The 26713-nt window shown below is 40.8% G+C and overlaps 1 protein-coding gene across 1 annotated transcript; it reads left to right on the forward strand.

Annotated features, from left to right (window-relative positions):
• Window positions 1–1643: 1643 nt before the first annotated feature.
• SPATS1 (spermatogenesis associated serine rich 1) lies at window positions 1644–26713 on the forward strand (the record flags this gene model as incomplete). The annotated part of the gene is made up of 7 exons (XM_083369833.1): window positions 1644–1656; window positions 1787–1907; window positions 1983–2116; window positions 4434–4481; window positions 10164–10290; window positions 11957–12019; window positions 26569–26713. 7 exons carry the CDS (start codon window positions 1644–1646, stop codon window positions 26711–26713), a joined length of 651 nt encoding a protein of 216 aa, XP_083225959.1.

The following is a 26713-nucleotide window of genomic DNA, read 5'->3' on the forward strand; positions in this document are numbered from 1 at the left end:
AAATGGATAGGCTTACATTGAAAATGAAAGAGAAAGAAGATACAGAATACTTTCAAACGGGACAATTTTTACAAATGGCTAGAAAAATGGAGTAGACAGTAGGAATGGAAGTTGTATTATTATTATTAATGTTAAATATGTGGACCCAGAAAACACGTTTTCTTTTACTAAGTCCTAAAGGTTTGTAATTATAAAAAATCAATAAAATATTTTTTTTAAAAAGAGAAGTCTTTTTGACCTTCTTGTGTCCTAGGAACCTCTGCTGAAAGAGCAGGAGAAAATATCAGAAATGATTTTATGCAAGCATAGCAGACTTAAGCATAACCACCATTACCATCAAACATGTAGAAAGAGGCTGAATCTAAAAGTATCTTCATGCTCAATGTGCCTGTTTTAGACTGATTACCATCCCATTTTAAATAGGTTATAGGCCTACTCCTGGAAAATAAATCACTCCAGCCAGAAATAATTCAACATTTAATCTTCATTTTATTCACCATCACCTGCTTTCAAACAACTCTTGTTCCTCCTAATCTCTTGTTTTTCCAAAATTAGACAATGGAAATGAGGCAGATTGTGAGATTTAAAAACCCAAAATTTGATACTCACAACTCAAAGACAAGTCTGGTTGACAAAAACAAAGATTTATTGAAAAGAAAATTGAAAAAAAAAGAGCAATTGCAAGCGCGGCCTCTTAGACCCTTCCCAAACTGGACTGAGTTCAAAGAGCGCCCTGAGCAAGTTTCAAACTAGGCGTTTTATACTCTTTCACGATATACGCCACCCCTAAGAAGCTTAAGTCATTCTTTGAAGTTTTTTCCTATTTCTAAAGGAGTCATTCTGACCATTTCCATCTCACAATTTCTGTCTATCCGTTATGATCTTATCTCATTTACTTGTAATTTCCACTTTGGGCTGATGTTCCTGTCTCTCAGAAGCTTTTAGCAAGTCATTGCTGATTACCATTTGTGAGTCACTTTGCCTGGGCAGGAAACAGTTAGCCTCATACCTTGGTGTTACATTTTATACAATTCATTGGTGTTACATTTTATACAATTTATAAAAGAATAACCCTTATTTATTTCCTTTATCAGCTGCATAGTGAGGAAACCAGAGTCACATGTTCTGAGGGTCTCATGTCATATAGAAGCTAAACAATATGGGTGACACAACACCACTTTCTGAGACTATCCTGCAATTATAGGAACAGTTATAGAATGGAGTTGCCTATCTTTACAAGATAACATAGAAACATCCCACAGTTAATGAAATCCAGAGTCCATGAGAGATCATAGGTTGTGACATCTCCTGTGATGGAGACTCAGGAGGGAGAGGCTGCGTGCCAGGGAGCAAAGAGGCAGCTGAACTTGGAAAGATTGGTAGGCAGGAAGACAGCAAAGACAGCTCCTCCCTAGCAGTTCACAGAATATATCCAGATAGTTCCTTTAGTCTGGCAAGATTTCTGTCTGTAGGTGAATAAATAACTACTTCGAAGTAACTCTACATATTGTTCTTGGTTCTTGGGCCTGACATCTCCCATCATAGATAATGTAGTAAGCAACTAAGAATTACATTAAAAGGTGTGAACTTTTGAATCTGCAATCAGTTTTGTTAGTAAGAAAATCACATCTGGTTAAAGAAGCATGGTCTGTAAAGGTATTCTGTAACAGGTAATTCATATTCCATGACAGAGTTGTTGTTTCTGTTTTAATTAATTGGCTATATCTCCAGGTATCCTCAGCATATCTAAATAGAGTTAATTACTCTTTTGTTCATTATCTTTCAGAGCCAAGCAAATCCTCCACAAAATCCACAGTAGACGCCACATTGCCATCCTTCCAGCAAAATAACAATCAAGAATATTTAGAGACACCAAGTCAGACCTCCAAAGAACTTCATCTTTCTGCGTATGTGCCAAAAGGGTCAAATATTTAGCATTAATTTGTTTTTCTAATTAATAAGATCAATTTTGTTTTTATCAGGCCTGGCCCTCCTTTGAAATCAAACTCTACTTTATCAGCCTTTCCTGACCCTTCTGGTAATCTTCTGCAAAAACAGTATTTGGTAGATGAAGCATGCCAAATAGATACATTCAAACAACATGATTCCTCACCAAGTAAGTAAAACTGCAGGAACACCCTAAAATAAATAGTATGTGATTATTTTCGTAGTACTGCATAGGATGTTATTTATTATACATATGTTTGAGTCTGATATTTTTTTAGTTATATATACTAATAGCAGATGCAAATGCAAATGGTGATTTTGTTATTTTGTAGCCAGAATAACTCTATTGAGAAATTGGATAGTGGTAATAACATGCTTTAAAGGGACGCGGTGGCTCAGTGGGTTAGGACGCTGAGCTTGTCGATCAGAAGGTCAGCAGTTTGGCGGGTCGAATCCCGAGTGCCGCATAGCAGAGTGAGCGCCTGTTACTCGTCCCAGCTTCTGCCCACCTAGCAGTTCGAAAGCACGTAAAAATGCAAGTAGAAAAATAGGGACCACTACAGTGGGAAGGTAACAGCGTTCCGTGCGCCTTTGGCGTCTAGTCATGCCGGCCACATGACCACGGAGACGTCCTCGGACAAGCGCTTTGAAACGGAGATGAGCACCGGCCCCTAGAGTCGGAAACGACTAGCACGCATGTGCAGGGGAAACCTTTACCTTACCTTTAATAACATGCTTTGCAGAAATTTATAGAAATTTACAGAAGGGACAGATTCAGGGGGAAACTCTGCCCAAATTTGAATTATTTGCATATATAACTGTAAAAATAAATATCTACAGGTTTACAGGTCACTCCTACTTTTCATTCAGTCACTTCTGTTTAAGTGTTAAAGTTTTCATAACCTTTTCTCGTATATGAAAAAGGGTATATTTATTATTTGGCGCATGGTTGGAAACATTTACTTCTCTCAATGGAAACCTGTTCTCCAGCCAATACAGTTGAAATTGTTAAAAAAACAACAACTGGAGGAGCTCCTCCAGTTAGAATACTTTACATAATATGTCTGTGACTTTTCCCTTGAAAGTTCTCAGCTGCTCCTGCCCTCCCACTCTAACCTCAGCCGATTTCCTTTTGAGGGATTTTATGAGCTCACTGAGAACCAAGCTTGTAAGCTGGCTGAGAGGCAGAAGGACTCTTTGATATGAGCTTATGGCTTTCAAAAACGGTGCTCTCAGAGTAAAAGGGAAGTGACATTTTGCCTGGCCACAGCGTTCTGTCTCAAAAAACCTGTCCGATTAATCCCCAAGCTAGCGGTTTATGCTCCAAGGGAGGGTGGATAAGAGTCAAAGGCTAATACAGAAATGTTCCTTTGCCAGCAGAATGGAAGGCCTGTGCACAGGATGGCTCCAGTATGCCTCCCAATCTTGGTAGCAGAAAGCTTCTTTGTCACTGCCCTGTCAGTAGGAGGATCAAAATAGGAAACATAATGCCATGCATCTGAGATTCAGACCAACACTTTTGCTCTTCAGAGCCAAGGAAATAAAAAAAAAAACTATAACAGCACAGCTGAAAAAACCATGAATGACTGCCATATTCTTTCAAATGCCTGGACCATTTGGGTCAATATATATTTACCGGGGCCTCGTGTGGGAGAACCTGCTCAAGGCACACTAGCAGAAGGTTTTTTTAGGCAAAGCATGGGCTGATTAGTTGTGCTCCATCTCTCTCCCATGTCATCTGTTAGGGCAATATTTTTTAAACGTTTTGCTCAAAATTATGGAATTTTGTTTGTATGGGTTATATTTGTCATTATTTGCCATATTAAAAATTCATTCTTGGAACATTTATTGAATCATGTAAACATAGCAATTTTAAATCATTAGATATTAACATAAAATATTTTTATTGAAAACATCCTATATTTTAACAAATAAAAAAGTACAGTGAGAAGAGTAACGCTGTTTTAAATTTTTGAAAATATCTTCAATATTTACCCAATAATTTTGGTTTTACAGGCCCCCTAACACCACACATTAAGAAATACTATGTTAGAGCTATGCAGTGCTCTCAATTATGCAGAGACCCAAATGTAGCCTCTCTTGCAGCTATTGAAACCAGTTGCGTTATTTCCCAAGATCACCTGACAGGTAGCTGTGCAATTTCAAGAAAAGATGCAGATGAGATTATTTGCAGACTGAGATTGGGTTCATTCCCCTATCTTGTCCAAAGCACCTTTCTTGGATAATATTTAAAGCACTGCACAACCTTAATATCCATGTGTCCACTGGTATGCTGGAAAAAAAACCCCCTGTGAACAGAAATCCTATGATTAAAACTTGGGATTTCTCCGTGCATTTTTTCTGTGTGGTTTTAAAAAACGAATGTTTCAAAAATATTGACTATATTACTTGATAGCATGAAAATAGACTGGGGGGGGGGGTTAATTGTATGATTTCTCTCATGCTTTTATTGTCTTTTTTTCCAGGAAAAAATGAAAACTCAGTTGAAGAATGGACATTTTACCCAAGCTATGGTAATCACACTTACCATATAGGGAAACGATGTTTGTTTTATGGTATTCACCTCCGAAATAAGGCTACAGCTTCTGAGAGGACACTGGAAAAGTCTATAGGGAGGAAGAAATATGGTATAGTCTCAGAAACCTTCTATTTTTATTACATAATCCTAATAGTTTAAAGTATGATTGTTATTCCAAGCATTAAAATTAAGTTTTCAAATATCCATATATTGGTTTCCCATGGTGAAGAGTGATCGGTAGGATACAAGATACAGAATATTGAGAACTACTGATGTACTGTATATACAAACCTTTGGACTAGTCAGAACCCATTTTTCCATGGGGGCAGGGGGAATCCATTTCGCCTCTTTCCTAATTCTTTCTTTCTGGGGGTTCTGCCATTCTCCTGAGGGGGAGGGGGGAAGGCTCCATGGTATGTTATTCTGTTTTGTTACAATGTATTCTTTCTGCTGTTCCTGTATGCTGACTCTTTGAACTGTCTCCCTTGATGTTACCTTGGGCCTCCGACCATCTGACCATTGCTGCGGAAAGGAAGGTGTGAAGACCCAACAACATCTTCACAAGTATGGGAAAGGACCCCGTTATCAGCTGCTTTCCCACTGTGAACTTAACACCTGGGGATTGGCCCATTCAAACTGACTGGATGAACTATTGGGGTGGGATTTTGCTTGGGACTCTTTTAACCTATTGACCTGAGCGGGAAACCCTCAGATCCTGCCTAACATGCTTGCTATCAGCTTCTCCTAATAAAAGTTCCTTTTGGAAAGAGACTGTTCCAAGAGGACTGCTTTCTTGGGATGAGCTTTTGAAGTGGGCCCTGACATTAGGCAGGATCTGCCGTAATAATCAGCCCAGAAGACCCTTACTGGGAGACTAAGCAAATTATGTTGGATATCGTAATGGAAAAGGAAGAACCTGCCATGGGGGGAGATCTCCCACCTAGCAGACCTCAGGCTGATACAGTTCTCAGTCCTAAAACTCATCAGATGAGGTAGTGGTCGTGGAATGCCACCACAAGCCCAGGTGATCAATAGGTGTTGGAAAGAAGGAGGACTGGGAGAAGAAATCCAGAAAAGTGATGCTCAGATGTGGCAGTCACCAACCAGGTTGGAAAGTCGAGATGGAGAGGTCACTTCACCTTAGTGAAGATGAGGACGACTGGCCATCCCATTCCAGCTGATTCCTAGAGCAAGCCATCGACATGCTGAGAGTTGCCTTTGACTCCATGGAAGAGGAGAAAGCTGACCCGTGCCGTGGCACCTGTTGTGGTTCTGTGTCAGCCTGTGATCCCAGCAGCTGAGTCTGAGGGATCTGAGGAGGAGGAGGAGCAGGAGGGGTTTAGAGAGCCTGCGGTGTCGGAGGGAGGCTTTGATACATTACAGGACTCTCAGTCAGAGGAAGACCCGGGCCCCTCCAATCATGTTCCGTATGAGGCTCAGCTGTGTGAGGAGGAGGATTCAGACTCTGAGGCTTCACAGATGAATCTATTTAGAGACGCTCGAAGTAGAAGTCACTTTAGTAGAGCAGACCAGAGAAAGTCTATGAGGCAACTCAGCAAAAGGAGGAGAAGGCATTGAGAAGCCACGCTTTGGAGCTGTTAATAAAAGGGGAAGGTGTGGGCAGTGCTGGTTGCTGAAGACAACCATTCGTAGAACTCCAAAGGAAATCCTGGTCTGTTTATGTTCTTGCTGATCTTCTTGTTTAACTCTTGTTTGCTGTTTGAACCATTTATTTTGCTAAGGAAAATATTCTGTTGCTTTTTGTTTTGTGGACTTAATTATTTTGAACTGTATATAAATAAAAGGGTTGGGTTTTTTCCAGCCTATTGATTTTAAAAGAAAAGGGGTTGTCCTTGACATGCAAACTGTGATGGTCGTAGGCTGGAATAGAACAGCACTGTCAACCTGGGCTCAGACAAAGGAATGGACAAAGCGGGGAGCAAACCAGCAGTCCCCGGCCCTTTTAAAAGCACCACAGAAGCAGCAGGCATCGCTACAGCTGCTGCCACCCCCAGACGAGCCGCACCTGCTGACAGAGATGGACACAGACATAGATGGAAGAAGGGACATCAGTCCATCTGAAAATTCCTGCCACTGGGAGTAAAGTATTGCAGGGAGTCACACAGCCTGGGATTTTTCCTGACCCAGGTATTGAACTACATGGAGGAATATAGCCATGACATACCGAGTGACTGCGGCCAAATACGGATTGTGCAAGCTGCCCTAGATGGCACTGCAGTGGACTGGGTGGAGGATCTCCACAACACCAATGCCCCAGAACTGCAGAATTTCAATCAGTTCATGGCAGCCCTCAGACTCAGATTTGAAGACCCCTTGGCTGATCGGAAAGCCCGAGAATGCATCAGACCTGTCAGGTAAGGCTGGCGACTCAAAGCAGAATATACCCAAGAGTTCCGAGTCCTAGCCAGCAAGTTGAACTTGCCGGAAGACATATTGATTGGACATTTCAAGGATGGCCTGAGCTATGACCTGTACAATGCCTGCATCCGTCGAGGGGACCCAGACCCACTCCAAGAGTGGTATGTCCTAGCTGAGGAAGTGGAGATTGATCAGGCTAAAAGACAATGATATGGATGGAGGTCTTGGGGGAAGTCACCAGCAGAGCAACCCCATGAACCAGAGAAGCAAGCACCAACCACCCAGAGAATGACAGGAAGTTTCAAATGTGGGAAGGAAGGTCACCGTGCTGAGTGCCGCTCATGCACTCTTGTCCATAAACCTGACCGAGCCCTGGCCACGAAGCCCAGAAAGACCCCGATGAAGCTGAAGGAGATGGCCATGAAAAGCATGGAGGTCGTTGAGTTCCCCACCCCATCTAAACAGGGTAAGGGAACTCCAACACCACCAAGAGAGCCACCCGACTCATCAGACGACAAGTCAGAGGATGAACCCCTGGTAAGTGGAGCCATCGCGCTCCTCACCAGAACTGTAGAACTGTTTAGCCCCAGAATGCCCAAGAGGGTGGCAGTTCTTAAAGAGATGGGAGTACCAGACCATCTTATTTGTCTCTTAAGAAACCTATATGCGGGTCAAGAAGCAACAGTGAGAACTGGACACGGAACCACTGATTGGTTCAAAATTGGGAAAGGAGTCCGGCAAGGCTGTATACTGTCGCCCTGCCTATTTAACTTATATGCAGAGCACATCATGAGAAAGGCAGGGCTAGATGAATCAAAAGTTGGAATTAAGATTGCCGGAAGAAATATCAACAACCTAAGATACGCAGGTGATACCACTCTAATGGCAGAAAGTGAAGAAGAACTAAAGAGCCTCTTGTTGCGGGTGAAGAAGGAGAGTGCAAAACTTGGGTTGAAACTTAACATTAAGAAAACCAAGATCATGGCATCTGGCCCTCTCAATTCCTGGCAAATAGATGGGGAAGAAATGGAGGTAGTGACAGACTTTATTTTCCTGGGCTCCAAGATCACTGCAGATGGGGACTGTAGCCAAGAAATTAAAAGACGCTTGCTCCTGGGGAGGAAAGCCATGGCAAATCTAGACAGCACACTAAAAAGCAGAGACATCACCCTGTCAACAAAAGTGCGTATAGTCAAGGCTATGGTCTTCCCAGTTGCAATGTATGGCAGTGAAAGTTGGACCATAAGAAAGGCTGAGCGCCAAAGAATTGAGGCCTTTGAACTATGGTGCTGGAGAAGACTCCTGCGAGTCCCTTGGACTGCAAGGCGATCAAACAGGTCAGTCCTAGAGGAGATCAATCCTGACTGCTCTTTAGAAGGCCAGATCCTGAAGCTAAAACTTAAATACTTTGGCCACCTAATGAGAAGGAAGGACTCACTGGAGAATAGCCTAATGCTGGGAAAGATTGAGGGCAATAGAAGAAGGGGACGACAGAGAATGAGGTGGCTGGATGGAGTCACTGAAGCAGTAGGCGTGAGCTTAAATGGACTCCAGATGATGGTAGAGGACAGGAAGGCCTGGAGGAATGTTGTCCATAGGGTCGCGATGGGTCGGACACGACTTCGCAGCTAACAACAAAGCACCCTTTGCCTCATAAGGCCAATGTTAGCAGGGAACTTAGGAATTCCGGTGAGAGGCTGAAGAAACTGATCTCATTCAGTCAATTAGATGGGTCCATTGCAGGGGGGACACCAGCCACACTTGCCATGCTGTCCATCCAGCTCACCATAGGGGATCACAAAGAGACTATAACGGTTGTAGTGACTCCTGGCATGGAGTGCCCCCTTATCCTGGGCATGGCATGTCTAGCCAAGTGGAACTGGCAAGTGGACTGGAGGACAGGAGAACTCAGATTCCCAGATGGAAATACAAGAAAGATCCCGGTTCAGCTCCGAAACAGGAGAAGTCCCTTTGAAAGAGCAGTGGTGGTGGTGGGGGGGGGGAAAGGAGTTACAAGACATCCCAGAGGAATACAGGGTCTTAGCTGAAGTGTTCAGTGAGGAGAAATCTGATGAACTGCCCCCACCACTGTCCCACAGACTGCTCCATCGAGATCTTCCCATTTTTCCCTGGTGAGGGGGATCCATCTCACCTGTTTCCTAATTCTTTTTTCCTGAGGGTTCTGCCATTCTCCTGAGGGGGAGGGAGGAAGGCTCCGTGGTATGTTATTCTGCTTTGCTACAATGTATCATTTCTGCTGTTCCTGCATGCTGACTATCATGGTTCCGATGAATGAGAAAAATCAAACAAATTGCAGACATATTATTTATCTAAAAAGTCTTAGTAATGAACAAAACATCGGCACTCATGGAGGGATGCCAGAATCTGAAATCTCCTCCCCCCAAACCCATCGTAACACACACACAATCCCCGCCCTTATCTACACATCATAAATCACATTATCCAATTAGTTTCACATATGAAGTCTCTCTTCCCATTCTGTACGTGGGTTTCTTCTCAAAATAGTTGTTAGAAAATTTGCTCCCTACAAGATTCAAAGTGAAGCAGTTTAAACAAAAGCCTGTCTCTTACATTGTCAGTGCAAAAACATGTCAATGTTTGCAGCATTGACACTGACTCTGTGAACTGTCTCTCCCTTGATGTTACCTTGGAGTGAGAAAGGAATGTGCCTCCGACCATCTGGCTTATCTCTTGCTGCAGAAGGGAAGGTGTGAAGACCCAACAACATCTTCACAAGCATGGGAAAGGACCCCGTTATCAGCTGCTTTCCCACAGTGAACTTAACACCTGAGGATTGGCCCATTCAAACTGACTGGATGAACTATTGGGGTGGAGTTTTGCTTGGGACTTTTTTAACCTATTGATCTGAGCGGGAAACCCTCAGATCCTGCCTATCATGCCTGCTATCAGATTCTCCTAATAAAAGTTCCTTTTGGAAAGAGACTGTTCCAAGAGTCCTGCTTTCTTGGGATGAGCTTTTGAAGTGGGCCCTGACAGGACTTTTTTGCAAATAAGCATCAAACTGTTATTAAAAAACTATGAGGCTAATGAACTTCATTCTGAATTATTGATGACATACTATATTTCAAAAAGATCTTTAGCCAAAAGAAGAAATATATTTTCATTTAAATTCATGTGTTATAATATACATATATATATATACTTGTAGAAGAACAGCTTGCTAAATACAAACACAACCAAATTGCTCAAAGGTGAGAAAATATGCTTGCAACCAAACTGCCTTCTGTAAAACGTCTACTTTTATTTTTAATATCAGTGGATGAAACTTCCTCCCGAAATGGCATTCCGATGAGGATGCTCGGTGACCACCCATTTGCTTCTCCTGAACAAAGTACAGACTTCCACAAAAAGGGATCAACAATATCTCCAGTTAATTTTGGGAGGCAAGTTCTTATCTGATAATTTCTTTTTAAAAACTAAGTCACTACACTAACTTGAGGCAAGATTACATGGAAAGATGGAAAATCATGGGAAGGGGCTACCTGTGTTTCTGATTCCCCCACCATTCCCTGCTTCTGTGGCTGTGGCTGGAGCTGAAAATAGGGAAAGAGGAAGGGAAGCAGTGAAGAGCAGGTCTCTGCAAGGAGAAAGGGTCAGATAAATAAGCAGGCCCATAAAAATGGAAGTGACATAGGACTCTTCCAATTAATCCAATGGAAAAAATTGTTCTGACTATTTGTAGCTCTGTTACTTTTCTATGAAATATACTCATAGCTGACATTAATGTACTCGAAGGATGTCTCCTACTGATGTGGAACATATCTGTGGCATTATTGGAGGTTCTCTGTGTACATGTGAATGTTCCAAGAGCCAGAATTGAATGCAAGCAAGGATTTATCAAGCAAGTTTAATAATTATTTATAAGTTATTTATACAAAGTGTGTTATAGAGATAACTAAAGCCTAGCACCTAGCTAACAACCTTCTCCCAGGAGGAAACCCAAGAGCAAGAATTCTGCCCAAATGTACCTGGGTACCAAGCCAGAAGGAACTGACCTGTATTTAGTAACCTCTTAGAGAATGGACAGAGGCAGAGTAACAGATGAAGTGGGGCTCTGGAGTAAATCCGTCACTCACTGCATTGTTCTCTACTTATACTTCCAAAAGATATATAGGACAGTGATAGCAGAAGTTAAACAGGACAAATAAAGGATCACTTTTGGAAGATACAATTGTTCTTAATTCTGAATGAAAGAACAGATCTGCAAGGATTTCTCTTTGTTCAATGATAGGTAAAGGATGTGTATGAATACAGATTGTGCTTCAGATTACTGTATATGTAAATTGTTGAAAAGATTTACAGTTTTGAATGAGCTTTAGTAAGATGTCTAAGGCAGCCCCCCCCCAACTTTTTGAGCATCAGGGACCAGTTCTGTGGAGAGAGATTTTTCCGCAGACGAGAGGGGGCGTGGTTTTGCGTGCTGCCTACATCCCGTGGATGGGGCTTTGCTTGCTTGCATGGCCCAGTTGCTGGCATGCTGTGGCCAGGTGCTGGTCCACGGACAAGAGATCGGGAACCCCTGTTCTAATGAGTCAAATGTTTGCATGTTATGTTCCCCAAGCACTTTGACAACGAAAAATTATTTCTACATAATGGTATTTCTGCAACAAAATGAAATATTTGGGTTCTTCTGTATTTCAATTCTCTGCCTCACATAGTGTAATATACTGTAAAGGATATAAATATTAAATATCATGCAGCAGCATATATTATGCAATCACCCGCATGGGTTTTCAACTGGAACTAAAGCAGAAAACTTTAAGCATAACTATAAATAGAAAATGCTAGGCTTCCCAAACATTAGAAACAAACTGAAATCTTATTGCCAATGCACACAGTGTAGCTCTTACTTCCCTTCAGTTAGCATTCAATTAGCATGAAAAGTGGATTTTAATTTTGTATATCAATGTTCCATGGTAGTCTATTGTACTTAGGAAATTGCAAACATTCCTAATACAGGTATTGATTATATACCATAATTAAATCAGGGAGTGGCATAACCATACCCAAAGACCTCTCTACTTGAAATCTTTTCTTTCTTTTTAATAGTTCTAGGTATAAAAAACGATCAGACACCTTTATTCCTCTCCAGCGTTTGCCAATAACTTCTAGGTATGTATCTCATTTATTCTGTAATACAGGTATAAGTTGTATTATTTGTTTCTAGACGATATCTGCCACATTATTAATTTGAATAGATTTTTGACATTTTCTACATTATACTGCAATGTAATATGTAGCAATGTAAACATTATAAAACTTTAGTAATATCTCTTATTATTTTTCACCTTGCCTTGAGTACCTTACTTGAAGTTCTTTCACAGTAAAGAATTACAAAAGGAAGAAAGTAAATGTGGAACTTTCCTGAAATATTTACAGGATTTAAAACAGGCTGAATACATATTGTTGGCCCTTGTCTAGTGACCACTCATTCAATTACCATTCAAACTTACTATAGTGCCAAACCAATGGTAGTTACAATCTGACCTTGCACTTATAACTGTTGCAGTATCCTGTGGTCACATGATTGCATTTTGTGACTTCTCCACCCGCTTCCCACAAGCAAAGTCAATAGGCAGAGGTTGGAAATAATGGTCATTGGTGAAGAGTGCAGTTATCTGGTTTTTCAACTTACAACTGCAGTCACTTAATGATGGAGTTTCTGGCCCCAATAAGTTTTGCTAAATGATGACTACCTGTAGTCATACGGAATTCCAAAATACTTTTTTTTTATAACCATTTGTGCTTCTCTGTAAAATCTGCATATGGTAAGATGTTTATATGATGAGAGTTATTCAGACTGATAGAAATCACTTGACATGTCATCTGTGGGTTTACAGCTGTGAGTTTTCATAACCTACCATTCCCAACTATTGAGGTTGTCCTAATTGCACACAGCCTAACTCGTTGATGTGTTAACACCATCAGCCGATGATAAAAAGAGACAAGAAGGGTCCCTACGTCCTAATACAAAAGCTGATTTATCTGCAAATGGCAAGTTCCATTTAAAAGAAGGATGAGCAACACATGACATACAGGAACCATGTGAGGCCCAAGGTCACTCCACTGAAAATCTGTGGTACCAAAATCTTGCTGCTGATTATATGTGTATTAAGCCTACAACAATGCACATCTCTAAGACTAACCATACATACTTTAGTTTGTATAAGTGAACAAAAAATTCTAACTCTTCCCTTTCTAGTGCTATAATCTTGGCTACTAATAATACTAACATTACAAAATCTTCTTCTGTGCAAAAAGCTTGTCCATAACTAATGATCTATTTCTTATTTTCATATTTTATTTGTAAAAAAAATATTAGTTTGACTTTATTGAAAAAGACTAATGTTACTGGAGATTAGACCTGAATTGTATATACACATAATTTGTGAGTACACACTGACATCGACACAGACCCACACAGACAGACAGACACAGACACACACACACACCCTCACAATATATTAGTACCGGTAGTATAACATCAAGACTAAAATTGCTAAAAAAAGATGGCAGCAAAAAAAGACAAAAGCTTTGACCATTTGCTACCCTCCAGTGGTAATACATATTTCAGCAGTCCAGATCTAACAGGCTTACTTTAAGATTATCTCATTTATTTCCTCAAGAGCTTCAATCTATGAAACTGAAATCAACAACTGATTTCTGCCTAGCAAAACTGTATTATATCTCACAGCTCTACACAGCTCTACTCAGAAATACATTCCATTGGACTCAATTCAGCAATACTGTAGTCTGTATGTAAAATTTTACAGAATTGTTTTTCTGAATACCATTTGTAGTTATAACCCTGATAGAGTCAGAAAAAAAAATCCACTGAACAATGGCAAATATTTCTAATGTTAGTAATCTGAAAGTATGATACTCGCCATGTAATTTTTCCATAATGTTAATGTGATGCCAAACACATTTGCATTTTGCTCATGCCTTTGCAGCAAACCTGACTGTTTTCAAGATTTTTTTTTAAAAACTGTGGTTATTCATACAATGAAGCAAATTGTCTCAGGACTACTTCTATAGAGAACCTTATGCGCTGGTGAGAAAAACTATTTCCACACTGCAATATTGGTTTCTAATATTTTTTGATAGAAACAGGAAAATATCAAAATAATCTAGAGAGGAGCTTCCGGTAGCGCTGCCGCGCCGAATGGCGGCGTTCTGAAGCCGCCCGATCCTGGGAAGCGTCAAAACGCCCGGAGGCAGCAAAAAGCAGCTGTTCCACAGCACCGGAGCTTCTCCCTCGGGAGAAGAGGGAGAGGCGAGCCTGCCTGGATAGAGGTAGAGCTCCCCTGTGATTCTCCCAAGTAGTTTGGGGGATAACAGGGTGAGCCCCCTCGGAGCCCAGGCTTTCTCCACTCCCAGGACGTCTTCGCTCCAAAAGGAGTGGAACAAGACACGACAACTACACCTGCTGCTTAGAGGGGACTGTGAGTATTTTGTTCCTTTGGAAAGCAGGCAGAGCAAAGCAGGGAGATCTGAATTTACAAATTGGATTTCAACTAACTCAGTTTCATTATCTTCTTCAAGTTTCAAGTTTGAAATGGAGTAAAAATGGCGCTGGAATGTTTCTCTCCTGTGTGAAGTGACTGTGTTTGAAAATTGTTATATTTTGCTACAAAGCAAGAGATACAATTTGCAACTGACTTTATCCAGTATTGGATTTTGTGTATTTGAAAGCCTGTTCCCTATTCTTCTTATTGAAGGTTAAGAACTTTAGGAGAATTGTTATTTTTTTCCCCCTGAACTTTGATTCTGCTGGGTGAAAGAGGAAATCGAAACCTAAGAGATGGCTGTGAGACGTGGGGGAGGGCCCCCGCTTTCTAAGAATGTTATCTCCTCACCTATACCACAAGCTGCAGGGCAGACCTCGATGAAACCTACAGTACAACCACCCTCTCCCCCACCTCCTGCATTTACACTGACAGACATCCAGCAAGTTGTGATGCAGTCAACGCAAGTTTTGCAACAAGAAATAAAGAATCAAAACAATCAGATGAGGGAAGATATAGTGCTTGCACTCCAGGGCTTAGCTGCACATATAGAACGCCTGGATGTTCGTGTGGACTCAGTTATGGAGTATGTGGAGAACTTGGAAAATAAAATTATTGATGCTGAACACAAGATTGATAGAGTAGAGGCCAAGATTGACAGAACAGAAGACGAGGTTACTATATCAGAATATAAGAACATGGAGTTTGCTTTGCATATCAGAGGCCTCAAAGAGAATCCTAAAGAAAATCTGGAATGGGAAATAGCACAAGCAGTGGCTCCTGTTTTGAAATGGGAACCTGAAGAACTACTTAAGAAAATGGATAAGATATTTAGGGTTAACTCCTGGATTGCTAGGCAAAAAAGTCTACCTAGAGATGTAGTGATTTATTTTTCCAGGAGATCAACCAGAAATTCTATTATCCAGGCTTTTTATCGGGAAAAATTTCAGATTGCAGGCCAAGATATTATGATTTTAAAGGAGATACCTTCAAAAATTCTTAGAAAGAGGAAAGACTTTGCCTTTTTGTCTGATGAGCTTAAGAAGCGACAAATCCAGTTCAGATGGGAAATACCTATTGGAATTGTGGTAAATTATGCAGGGACCAGATACAGATTGGATACAATCTTAAAAGCAAAAGATTTCTACACTAAGGTCCTGAAAGCAGGTTTACCACCATCTCCCCGAATTAAAAGAACAGAAGCTAGACAAGATGATAAACAATTGAGTGAAGGGGCAATGTTACTGCCCCTTGAGGAGACGCAGAAGCCGGAGGCCATGGAGCAGAGTTTGGCATTAAAGGAAGATCTAAAAGAACAGAGGATGACAAGAGCTGCACATAAGCGTATGGAAAAAGAGCAAAAACAAAAGCCTGTAACTGGTCCAGCTACGCAAGATGCGGCCGTTTTAGAGCCCGTGGGAGGAGCACGTCCTAAGAGAGCAACAGCTGATCTTCAGGCCATGTTCCAAAGGCTCATGGTCACCAGAGATGGTGAAGTTCCTGACATGGAATGTTAATGGGTTAAATTCACCACAGAAAAGAAAGAAAGTATTTTTTATCTGAAACAACATAAAAATGACATTGTTTGCTTACAAGAGACACATATTACATTAAAAGATCAAAAATATTTGATTAATTCCCGATTGGGAACACATTTTGCATCTTTTGCTCCGGACAAGAAGGCTGGAGTGGTTATTTACTTAAGAAAAGACTTTTCAGCAAGATTGATTGAATCGGATAAACAAGGGAGATATGTTAGTATTGAATTAACATTACAAGGAAAGAAAGTTCTTCTTATTGGATTATATGCTCCAAATCAACAACAGCAAAAAAAATTTAAATTTTTACATCAGAGACTAATTGAACTGGATTACAAATCTGTTATTATGATGGGGGACTGGAATGGGGTTTTGGTGCCATCTGAAGATAAGAAGGGATCTTCTAAAAACTTTTTTAATTCAAAATTGCCTAAAGCTTTTTTTGATTTGAAGGAAGATCTGGAATTAAGAGATGTATGGCAGGAAAGGAATATGAGAGACAGAGATTTTACTTTTTTTTCGGATAGACATAAATCTTTTTCCAGGATTGACTTCATTTTGATTACTACTGATCTTTTTCTTCGGTTAAGAACGTTAAGATTTTTCCTAGGACAATGTCTGACCATAGTCCTGTTTGGTTGGAGTTCTTTGCTGAAGACACTAGTAGGAGATCCTGGAGGCTGAATGAGAATTTATTTACAAATGACTTGTTCTTGCAGAAATGTAGAGAACATATGAAAGAATTTTTTGTCATGAATATGCATAAAGGTACCTCGATGGAAATGGTTTGGGATGCTAGTAAAGCCTATAGAAAGATAAAGTTTTCCCCGCAATTGTTTTTATTGGGCATTGTTGTAGATTGTGATGTTAAAGAAACTAACTTGATGTTGAACATGATAACGGCAGCACGGTTACTGGTGGGACAATATTGGAAGAAGGATAGTTTGCCCACTGTAGAAGAATGGGTGTTTAAAGTTTCGAATCTTGCAGAAATGTCTAAGATTTCTGCTTATCTGAAGGATCATTCAAAGGAAAGATATATTTCAGTTTGGAGGAGATGGATAAATTATATTCAAAACAAATATGGGACTAAAAAGTACCATTTAGCTTATGAGTAGATTTTAGTGGGATATTGTTATTGGTACGTTGTTTGTAGTTATGTTAAAAGAGAGTTAAAGCGCATTATGAATTTGGTTAATTGTATATTACTGTATGCATAATTTTTATTTAGAATATGATTATTGTAACTATAATCCTGTATTTAGCTCTGGGAAGTGGGGGGGGAAGTGGGTGGGTTTGGGGTGGGAGGGATTTAGGTATATATTGTAAAATTTTGTTTTTGTAAAACTCTTTAACAATAAAATAATCTAGAGAGAAAATGTTTCTTGGCAGACAAGGCAAAAGTCAGTGACCAAATGAAATATATGTACATAAAATTAGCATATGGTAATATATACACAGTAAAGATGAAACTTTAAATAAATGTTAAATGGAAAAAACAATTCTTTACTGTGTAGATGAGAATGCCAATGGCATTTTCTGGAAGATAGATAGATAGATAGATAGATAGATAGATAGATAGATAGATAGATAGGTGTTGTAACTGCAAAAAATAAAATAAAATAAATCTTTTAGCTCTTTTAAATACTACCCAGATTTAAACGCACAACTATCAGATACAAATGTCCACCATGGGGATATGTATGGGTCCACGTTCACATACTTATTGCATACTTATGGCGCCCGACCTTCGCTCCTTCTGACGCGATCTGAAGACTTATTTGTTCGAACAAGCCGGCCTGGCCTGATGGGGGACAGGTTTGGATTTTATTGTTGTTTAAAATGTATTTTAACCTATTGTTGTAACTTGGGCATCTCATTTAATTCTTTCTTAATTTTTGTATTTTTGTACTTTTATATGTTTGCCCTGTTCACTGCCCTGAGTCCTTCGGGAGAAGGGCGGTATACAAATAAAATTATTATTATTATTATTCTCCAACTCTGAACAAATGTCCTCATGCAATAAATGCCTGCATAGCATTGGACAAGATGAACCGTATAATATAGAGTATTAATTATATATGGATGATTAATTTGTTACATGTGATTGCCTTCTATGTAAGCAACTTTGTGTCAAATAAAAAGGACACCATGACTGATACCAAAAGCGGTATCAGATCCTTAGGAAAATCATATCTCTTCTCAGTCAACTGAGAGACAAACTCTGCACCAAGTGGAAGATCAAACAGATTCCTGACAAACCTAGGTTTTGCCAGTGTATAAGGAACAAAATGGAAAAGGCCAGCATATAGCAGGCTTTGGTCATATTAGTCATGATGTTTGCAGCTGGTCCAATGAAAAAGTGTACAAAAGAGATGGTTTGCATTCATCAAAGAAAGGGACTGTGTTCCTTGGCATTAAATTCACAGATTTTCTGGAGAAATATTTAAACTGAATAACAGGGACAATGAGTTAATTGATACAGAACATTCCTTTCCCTGGCAGTCTAAAAATTATAGGGTTATCAGTGCATGTAACATAGATGTATGTGTGGACAAGAATATCAACCTTGTTGTCAAGCAAAATCAAGCTTTTAATAGTGAATGCCACATAAAGTGCACTAACCAAACAGGTGGTAAGAAAATAGGGGAACTCAGGCATGAGTATGAGCAATAAACAGGGTGAATTAAAATTCAGGTAAATGAGGGCAGATATGATATTGTTGCCATTATGGAAACTTGGTGGGATGACACCCACAAATGGAACACACAGATAGAGGGATTTAAATTATTTAAAAGAAACAGACCAAATAAAAGAGGAGGTGGAGTTGCTCTCTATATAAGAAATAACTATATTTCTACAGAAACAGAGCACAACAACGATGAAGACTGTCTTGAATGCATTTGGGTCAATACAAAAGGGAGGGAAATGACATTGCCATAGGTGTATACTATAGGTCATCCAAACAAACAGAGGAAATAGATAAACCTTTTGCTAGTCAGTTAACTAAGGTATGTAGGAAGCACATCACAATAGTAATGGGGGACTTTAATTAACCTGACATTAACTGGGAGACAAACTTTGCACCAAGTGGAAGATCAAACCGATTCCTGACAAACCTAGCAGACAACATTGTCTCCCAAAAAGTAGAGAAGGGAACTAGGGGATCAGCCATATTGGACTTAATTCTTACTAACAGAGATGAAATGATAGACGGTGTTGAAGCCAAGGGAATCTTGGGGGGGAGGGAGTGATCATGCAATATTGGAATTCAACACTATGCAAGTACAAGCAATATAACACAGTCAAACTAGTGTCTTGGAGTTTAAGAGAGCTAATTTCAATAAACTCAGAGAGAGCTTGGGAAGAATTCCATGGATGAGAATCTTCAAGGGGAAAACAACTCAAGAAGCTTGGGAAATTTTGAAAAGTGACATTATAAAAGCCCAGTCTAGCACAATACCAACGAAGAAGAAAAATAACAGCTCTCAAAAGAAACCAGCATGGCTGCATAAAGAACACTCTGATAAATTGAAAGACAAAAAGGACAAGTATAAAAATGGAAAGAGGGGCACAAAACTAAGGCAGAATATCAGCAAATAGCCCAAGCCTGCAAAGATGAAGTGAGGAAAACTAAGGCTCAAAATTAACTAAGGCTTGCGACAAAAGTAGAAAAATAACAAAAAAAAGTTTCTTTCAACATGTAAAAAACAAGAAAAAAGTTAAGGCAATGATTGGTCCATTAGTGGGAGAAAATGGCAAGAAACTGACAAGCAACAGGGAGAAAGCAGAACTGTTTAACTCATTTTCCCTTTCTGTCTTTACAGAACGGGAAAAAACAGTCCAACCTGTCAAAAACATTACCATAAAAAAACAGATTAGAAACACAAGTTAAGATAGGCAAGAAAATGGTAAGTGAGCACCTGTCCACCCTAGATGAGTTCAAATCACCAGGACCAGATGGATTACACCCCAAGGTTCTGAAGGAACTGGTAGACATAATCTCAGAACCACTGAATGATATCTTTTAAAGATCCTGGAGCACGGGGGAACTACCAGAAGACTGGAAGAGAGCTGATGTAGTTCTCATCTTCACAAAAGGGAAAAAAATGGATCCAGGAAACTACAGACCTATCAGCCTGACCTCAATACCTGGGAAGATTCTGGAAAAGATAATCAAGCAACAAATCAGCGAACACCTAGAGGCAAACAAAGTCATTACCAAAAGCCAACATGGGTTTGTTAAAAACAGATCATGCCAGATAAATCTTATTGCATTCTTTGATCAGGTGACAAAACTAGTGGACCAGAGGAATGCTGTGGATATAATTTACTTGGACTTCAGTAAGGCATTTGGTAAAGTAGATCACAACCTACTAGATAAGATAGAAAAAATGGGTTAGACATTATCACCACCAGGTGGATTCATAGCTGGCTGACCGGCCGTACTCAGCATGTGATCTTCAGTGGAACCGTATCTACATGGAGGGAAGTGTGTAGTGGGGTGCCCCATGGCTCTGTTCTGGGCCCAGTGGTCTTCAACATCTTCATCAATGATTTGGATGAGGGGATAGATGGGGAACTCATCTTATTTGCAGATGACACCAAGCTGGCAGGAATAGCCAAGACTCCAGAAGATAGGCTTAAGATACAGAAGGATCTTGACAGACTTGATCATTGGGCGCTATCTAACAAAATGAAATTCAATAGTGAAAAAAGTAAGGATCTACATTTAGGCAAGAAAAACCAAATGCACAGGTATAGTATAGGTCAGGGTTGTCAAACTGCCAGCCCACGAGCCGGACGTGTCATCTGGAAGCCGCGGCCACCCCATTGCCGGCAATGGCAAAACCGTCCCGATACGTTGCGCAATGTCACGTGATGTCACGAGTTTGATATGTCTGGTGTAGGTGGTACCTTGCTCAATAGTAGTAACTGTGAGAGGGATCTCTGAGTCCTAGTGGACAATCACAAAAATGAGCCAACAGTGTGCTGCAGCTGCCAAAAAAGCCAACACAGTGCTAGGCTGCATTAACAGAGGGATAGAATCAAGATCACATGAAGTGTTAATACCACTTTACAATGCCTTGGTAAGGCCACACTTGGAATACTGCATCCAGTTTTGGTCACCATGATGTAAAAAAGATATTGAGACTCTAGAAAAGAGTACACAGAAGAGCAAGAAAGATGATTAGGGCAGAGGTCCCCAATCTTTTGGGCACCAGGGACCGGTTCCGTGGAGAAAGGTTTTTCCATAGACTAGAGAGTGCATGGTTTTGTGTGCTGCCTGCATCCACAGATGGGGCTTTGCTTATTTGTGTGGACTGGTTGCTGGCATGCCACAGCCCAGTACTGGTCCACAGACCGGGGATTGTGGACCTCTGGATTAGGGGACTGGAGGCTAAAACATATAAGGAACAGTTGCTGGAATTGGGTATATCTAATTTAATGAAGAGAAGGATGCGGGGTGACATGATAGCAGTGTTCCAATATTTCTCGGGTTGACATAAAGAAGAGAGAGCCAAACTATTCTCCAAAGCACCTGAAAGCAACACAAGAAGCAACGGATGGAAACTAATTAAAGAGAGAAGCAACCTAGAACTAAGGAGAAATTTCCTGACAGAACAATTAATCAGTGGAACAATCTGCCTCCAGAAGCTGTGAATGCTCCAACACTGGAAGTTTTTAAGAAGAGACTGGGCAGCCATTTATTTGAAATGGTATAGTTTTCTGCCTGAGCAGGGGTTGGACTAGGTGACCTCCAAGGTCCCTTCTGAACAACAGCTTCTTCTTCTTCTTCTTCTTCTTCTTCTTCTTCTTCTTCTTCTTCTTCTTCTTCTTCTTCTTCTTCTTCTTCTTCTTCTTCTTCTTCTTCTTCTTCTTCTTCTTCTTCTTCTCCTCCTCCTCCTCCTCCTCCTCCTCCTCCTCCTCCTCCTCCTCCTCCTCCTCCTCCTCCGATACACAGAATATAGCGCCATTTTTTGTAATGGCACATTCTTCAAGAATATTAAAACTGACATAAGCACTTTTCTAGACAGTTTAAAGTATTTAGGTACATGTAGGGATTATTGATGGAAAGAACTAGGCTAATCAGATTTAAAATTGGTGTATTTTAAATGCAATTAATGATGTATTTCAAGTTCAGCCTTACTGTGTTCTTATTCTACCATCATGCCACTAGAGGGCAACAGAGTTGGTTATCTCCCTCTATACTGCACTCTAAATAAAAATACAGCCATCTAAATTCCACTGATTTTTGGTCCTAATAGTGGCAGTCCCTCCTGCTGCTAATTGGTTAGGGAAAATAGTTTGGGGGGAAATATATCCTACCTTGTTTATGGCATCTCCAGCACCTCCATGGGCAGTTTAAAACACTTAAATAGCATTTCCCCTTTTCCAACAGTTTTTCTGTATCCAACAGGACATATTTTGCTGACAATTGGATTGCTGATCCCTTTTGGCCCCTTCAGGCTGCTGTGGACATAGCCCCTGCCTCTCTAGCTATTTTGACTGTTGGATGAATTGGACACCTGGCTTCTCCAAAACAGCCTTTTCCATAATTCTTTTTTTTTTTATTGAAAAGTTTTAAAAAATACAATTTTCCTTTAAGAAACCCCCCTTCCCCCTCCCTCCTCCCCTCCCTACCTCCCCCCTATCTCCCCCCCTCCCCCTCTCCCTCCTCCCTCCCCTGCCTCCCCCCCTCTACTTCCCCTCCTCCCCCCCTCCCCCCCCGACTTCCCAGAGCAAAATACAAGGTATATATCTAAAAAGCAATCATAAACAATCATATACTAACAATTATAAACTCTAAAATCCATCACTCTCTAGCTTATATAAAGTAAACCAATCCTTAACAATACTAAATATATATAAAAAACTAAAATAAAAGAAAACTAGCATCATTCCCATCTATGTTCCTCCACATTTCCCTATTACCTAAACATATTCTCATTTACACATCACAAACACCTATCCCTATTAACCTCTCTAGCCAAAATAGACTATAATAGATAGTTCTTACACAAATTAACCCGCATTAACCCACAAAACTTTCTTCCTCTTCCTCTGTAATAAATTGTCCATTAATTCCAAATTAAAGATTCTGTTACCATACATATCATCCCAAAACTTTTAAAAACACAACTACCACTTGTCTATAAGTATATTGTGGAAGTTCCATAGATTTCTGCTGGTCTTATTTTTTTGTCTTTTTTGAGCGTTTTAAGGCAGCACGCGTCACCCTCTGTTCTCTAATATCATCCAAAAGAGTTGCAGCTTGTACTCCTCCTGTACCCTTCTCGTCTATCAGTCCATCTTCATCCTCTTGATGTTCTCCTTCTCCAGATCCCTCTGCAGCTTCCAGAAGTGTTGATGGGGTTACATTTAAAACATTGTTGTAAAAGTCATGCGCTTGCTTCACATTACCCAAACAGTACCTTTTGCCATCATACATGAAGCTCAGCCCAGCTGGGATCTCCCATCTGAACCTTATATCCCTTTGCTTGAGCTCTTGCACAAGAAAAATAAAATCCTTCCTTCTCTTTAAAATCTTTGGAGGAATTTCTTTTAGAACCAAAACTTCTTGACCAGCAATCACAACTTTGGTATCATAGGCAGCTTGTATAACTTCATCTCTAACTTCCCTTTTTACAAAATAAACCACCACATCTCTAGGCAACTTTCTCTGTTTAGCAATCCACGAATTCACACGAAACACTTTGTCCATACCTTGTTTTATTTCAGATGCTGGATGATTCAATACCCCCTCAAAAGCCTCAGAAACCAGCTGCTTTAAATCTTCCTTAATATTCTCTTTTAGGCCTCTAATTCTCACAGCAAACTGCATCTGGTAAAATTGGGCCAGACTCTGTTCACTATCCATTTTGTCTTTTAAATCTTCAATTTCCAAAACTTTTGCTTCTAATATAGCATTCTTTTGAGTCAAGTCTTGCACTTGGTCATCCAGCACCTCCACACATTTAGCAACTTTATGCACTGAGGACAAAATGTCTGCCTTCATCTCTCTAAGTTTCTGTTCCATCCTTTCTTCCATTCTCTGCTCCAATTTCTCCAATTTCTCCTCCATCTGTGCAAATTTAGCACCCATTGACTCCAGAATTAACTGGGTATGTCTTTCAAGATCCTTCGAAGTCAATACATCAGGAGAATGCAACGCCTGCAGTAATGATTGTTGTTGCACCGGAGAATTTCCAGCACTCCGAAAAGTTCTAGGGGGAGGTTTAGCCGCCATCTTTTACTTACAATTGTGACGCACTTTCACTTTAAGTTTTAAGCAAAGTCCATCAAGCTTGAGAGTAAAATAAAATAATCTTCTTCATCTCTTCATCTTTCCCTCTTGTACTGCTCTGCCTGCTCTTTTCCTTTCATAGTCTCTCCTTCAAGCAGGGATGGTCGCAGACGCCTGGCTCTGCTCCATAAAGTCCGGAGCAGAGACGCTAGCCAGCTGGGAGCAGCCCAGGCTACGGGGGAGTTCAATCCTTCAGCCGCCCAAGCTCCAAGCTCAGGCGGCCCCGGAGAACTCAACCCCCACCTGGGGGCTCACCCCCTCCTCTTCTCCCGAGGAGGGGGCTTCAAATTCGCCCGAACAGCTGATCGGCGCTGTTTCGGGCGAAAAATCACACAGCTGAGCTGCGGGCAGCCCGGGAAGGCTGTCTCCGGCGCCACGGAGCCACCGGAAGCCCCTTTTCCATAATTCTTGTTAGATCTTATTTTCAGCCTACAAAGTTGATCAGACTAAGGAACCAAAGCCATGTAGATTAGGACAATTTTTAACAGAATCTTGCAAATCTGAATGTGGTTCCCCTTCCCTCACTTTATCTTTGTGTGAGCTAAGGAGGGGCTTATTGAAGATGTTTTTTTTTCAAATTAGTTTCTTGACCCAGGCTCAAGTCCCACTTAACGGATTGTTGCCTTGGCAGCAGCCCTTCCTCCGAGGCCATTCCTGTAAGGTGGGTTGTGCTGAGAGAGTGACTGGCCCAAAGTCACCATGGCTTTCATGGCTAAGATGGGATTAGATCTCAGTTTCTTGCTTTCTAGCTAGCACCTTCAGCACACCACCAATTGGCCATCTTTTCTGCCCATGCTCTTGAAAATACTCCAGGGCTAGGCACTATTTTTCTAATTGCACTCTAGCTGATGATGATTTTTATGACTCACTACCAGTCACTGCAATCACTATTTTGCAGTTCTGGGAGATTGCTATAGTGTGTGTTCTGTGGTTAATGACAGTCCCGAGGTGAGAACTGAACTGGTTGTTACTCACTCCAAACATTGCTGGTTGTTTGCAGTATTGTAGTAACCTTGCATGGAGCTTACTTGTCACCTTGTCACCTTCTCCTTCATCTCCTCAGCCCTTGGCTACCAAGAGCCCAATAACCTGTTTATGGCAAACTCAAGCTTGTAGCACTTTCAGAAATAGCCAGATAGATAACAGGCACAGGAGTTATGTCAAGTAGGATCATCTCCCTACATCCACCCTTAGTGCCAGTCACCTGCCATTCTCAGAATCTAACTAAAGTAAACTCCCCCCCATTAAGGAGAGTAATGGGTGATAGTCCTGTTAGCAAATGATGCCTGATGATGGTGACATTGGTGATGGGGAACTGGCTGCACAAGTTATGCCAGCAGTCTGTTCTGTTGGGTGCATGACCTGAATCAGAAAAATATATTAGCAAAGAACAGCTGAGCAGAAAGGGGGGGGAAAACAGAAGGGGATGGAGTTTCTCTTTGGTTCATTGCTGATCAGCTGAACAGTGCTGAAAGTGGTTTATCCCTTGCCTTCAGCTCAGAGAGAGACTGACCTTCTCCCACCTTGCTTGCCCTTCTACTGTATCTTAATGCAAAAGGAATTTTCCTCAAGACATGACCCTTCCCCTGGGTGGATTGGAAGAGACCTGCAGCCACAGCCTCCCTGCGACTCAGGGATAGGGGTGTTGCGGATTGCAAAAAGTTAGACAATGACTGTAAGTTGCCCGCCTTGGAATTAGCTGCATCTCTTAGAAAGCCTACTTTGACCCAATACAAGGTCAAGCTGAGATGCGGCTTTGGCAGATTAACTGAACCGACTGGGAAATTGGTTTATTTTTAAAAATGTGTTCCATCCATATTATTGCTCATCTCAAACAAGTGAATCTGGGAAGCTAGCAGCATTTTTTTTAAAGAAAAAAAGCCACAAAATAAGTAGACAATTGGCGTCTGACTTAGAGACAATAAGGATAAAAAGCAACCATCCATATAAATGCAACTTTTTAAATTCAATGAATTCACAGGCTTTTGGGGGCACTCTGGCTTCATGTGCTTACACAAAGATCTGTGTACTGTAATGGGTACACATCTCTCTTTATGGGCACATTGTTTGTGCATTCCCTTAAAAGTATGGTGAATGCCTAATTGCTAATGTTTACCCCCCGCCCCGCCCCCCACCTATTTGCTATTCACTTATGTTTTCCCTGAACAAATATATTTAACTGGTGTATTTAACTGAAGCTGACGTAGAGACATCCTGTTTGCTTCAGTGCTGAATCTACCTATTCTGTTAAGCTTGTGATTATTGGGCTGCAATTACTTTATGCTTCTTTCTTATCTTGTCCTCCAGTGTGCCTTTCCACGTAAAAGAGAAAGAGCTAGAATTAGAGAGAGAGAAGATGGAAGTGAAGAACCTGGATATCTGGAAACCTAGCCCAAGCTTGATGCAATCTTTACTTGAAAGTGGACCGGCCAGAAAGCTAACTTTTTCATAA

The sequence above is a fragment of the Vipera ursinii genome (genome assembly GCF_947247035.1).
Source record: "Vipera ursinii genome assembly, chromosome: 1".
NCBI lineage: Eukaryota > Metazoa > Chordata > Lepidosauria > Squamata > Viperidae > Vipera > Vipera ursinii.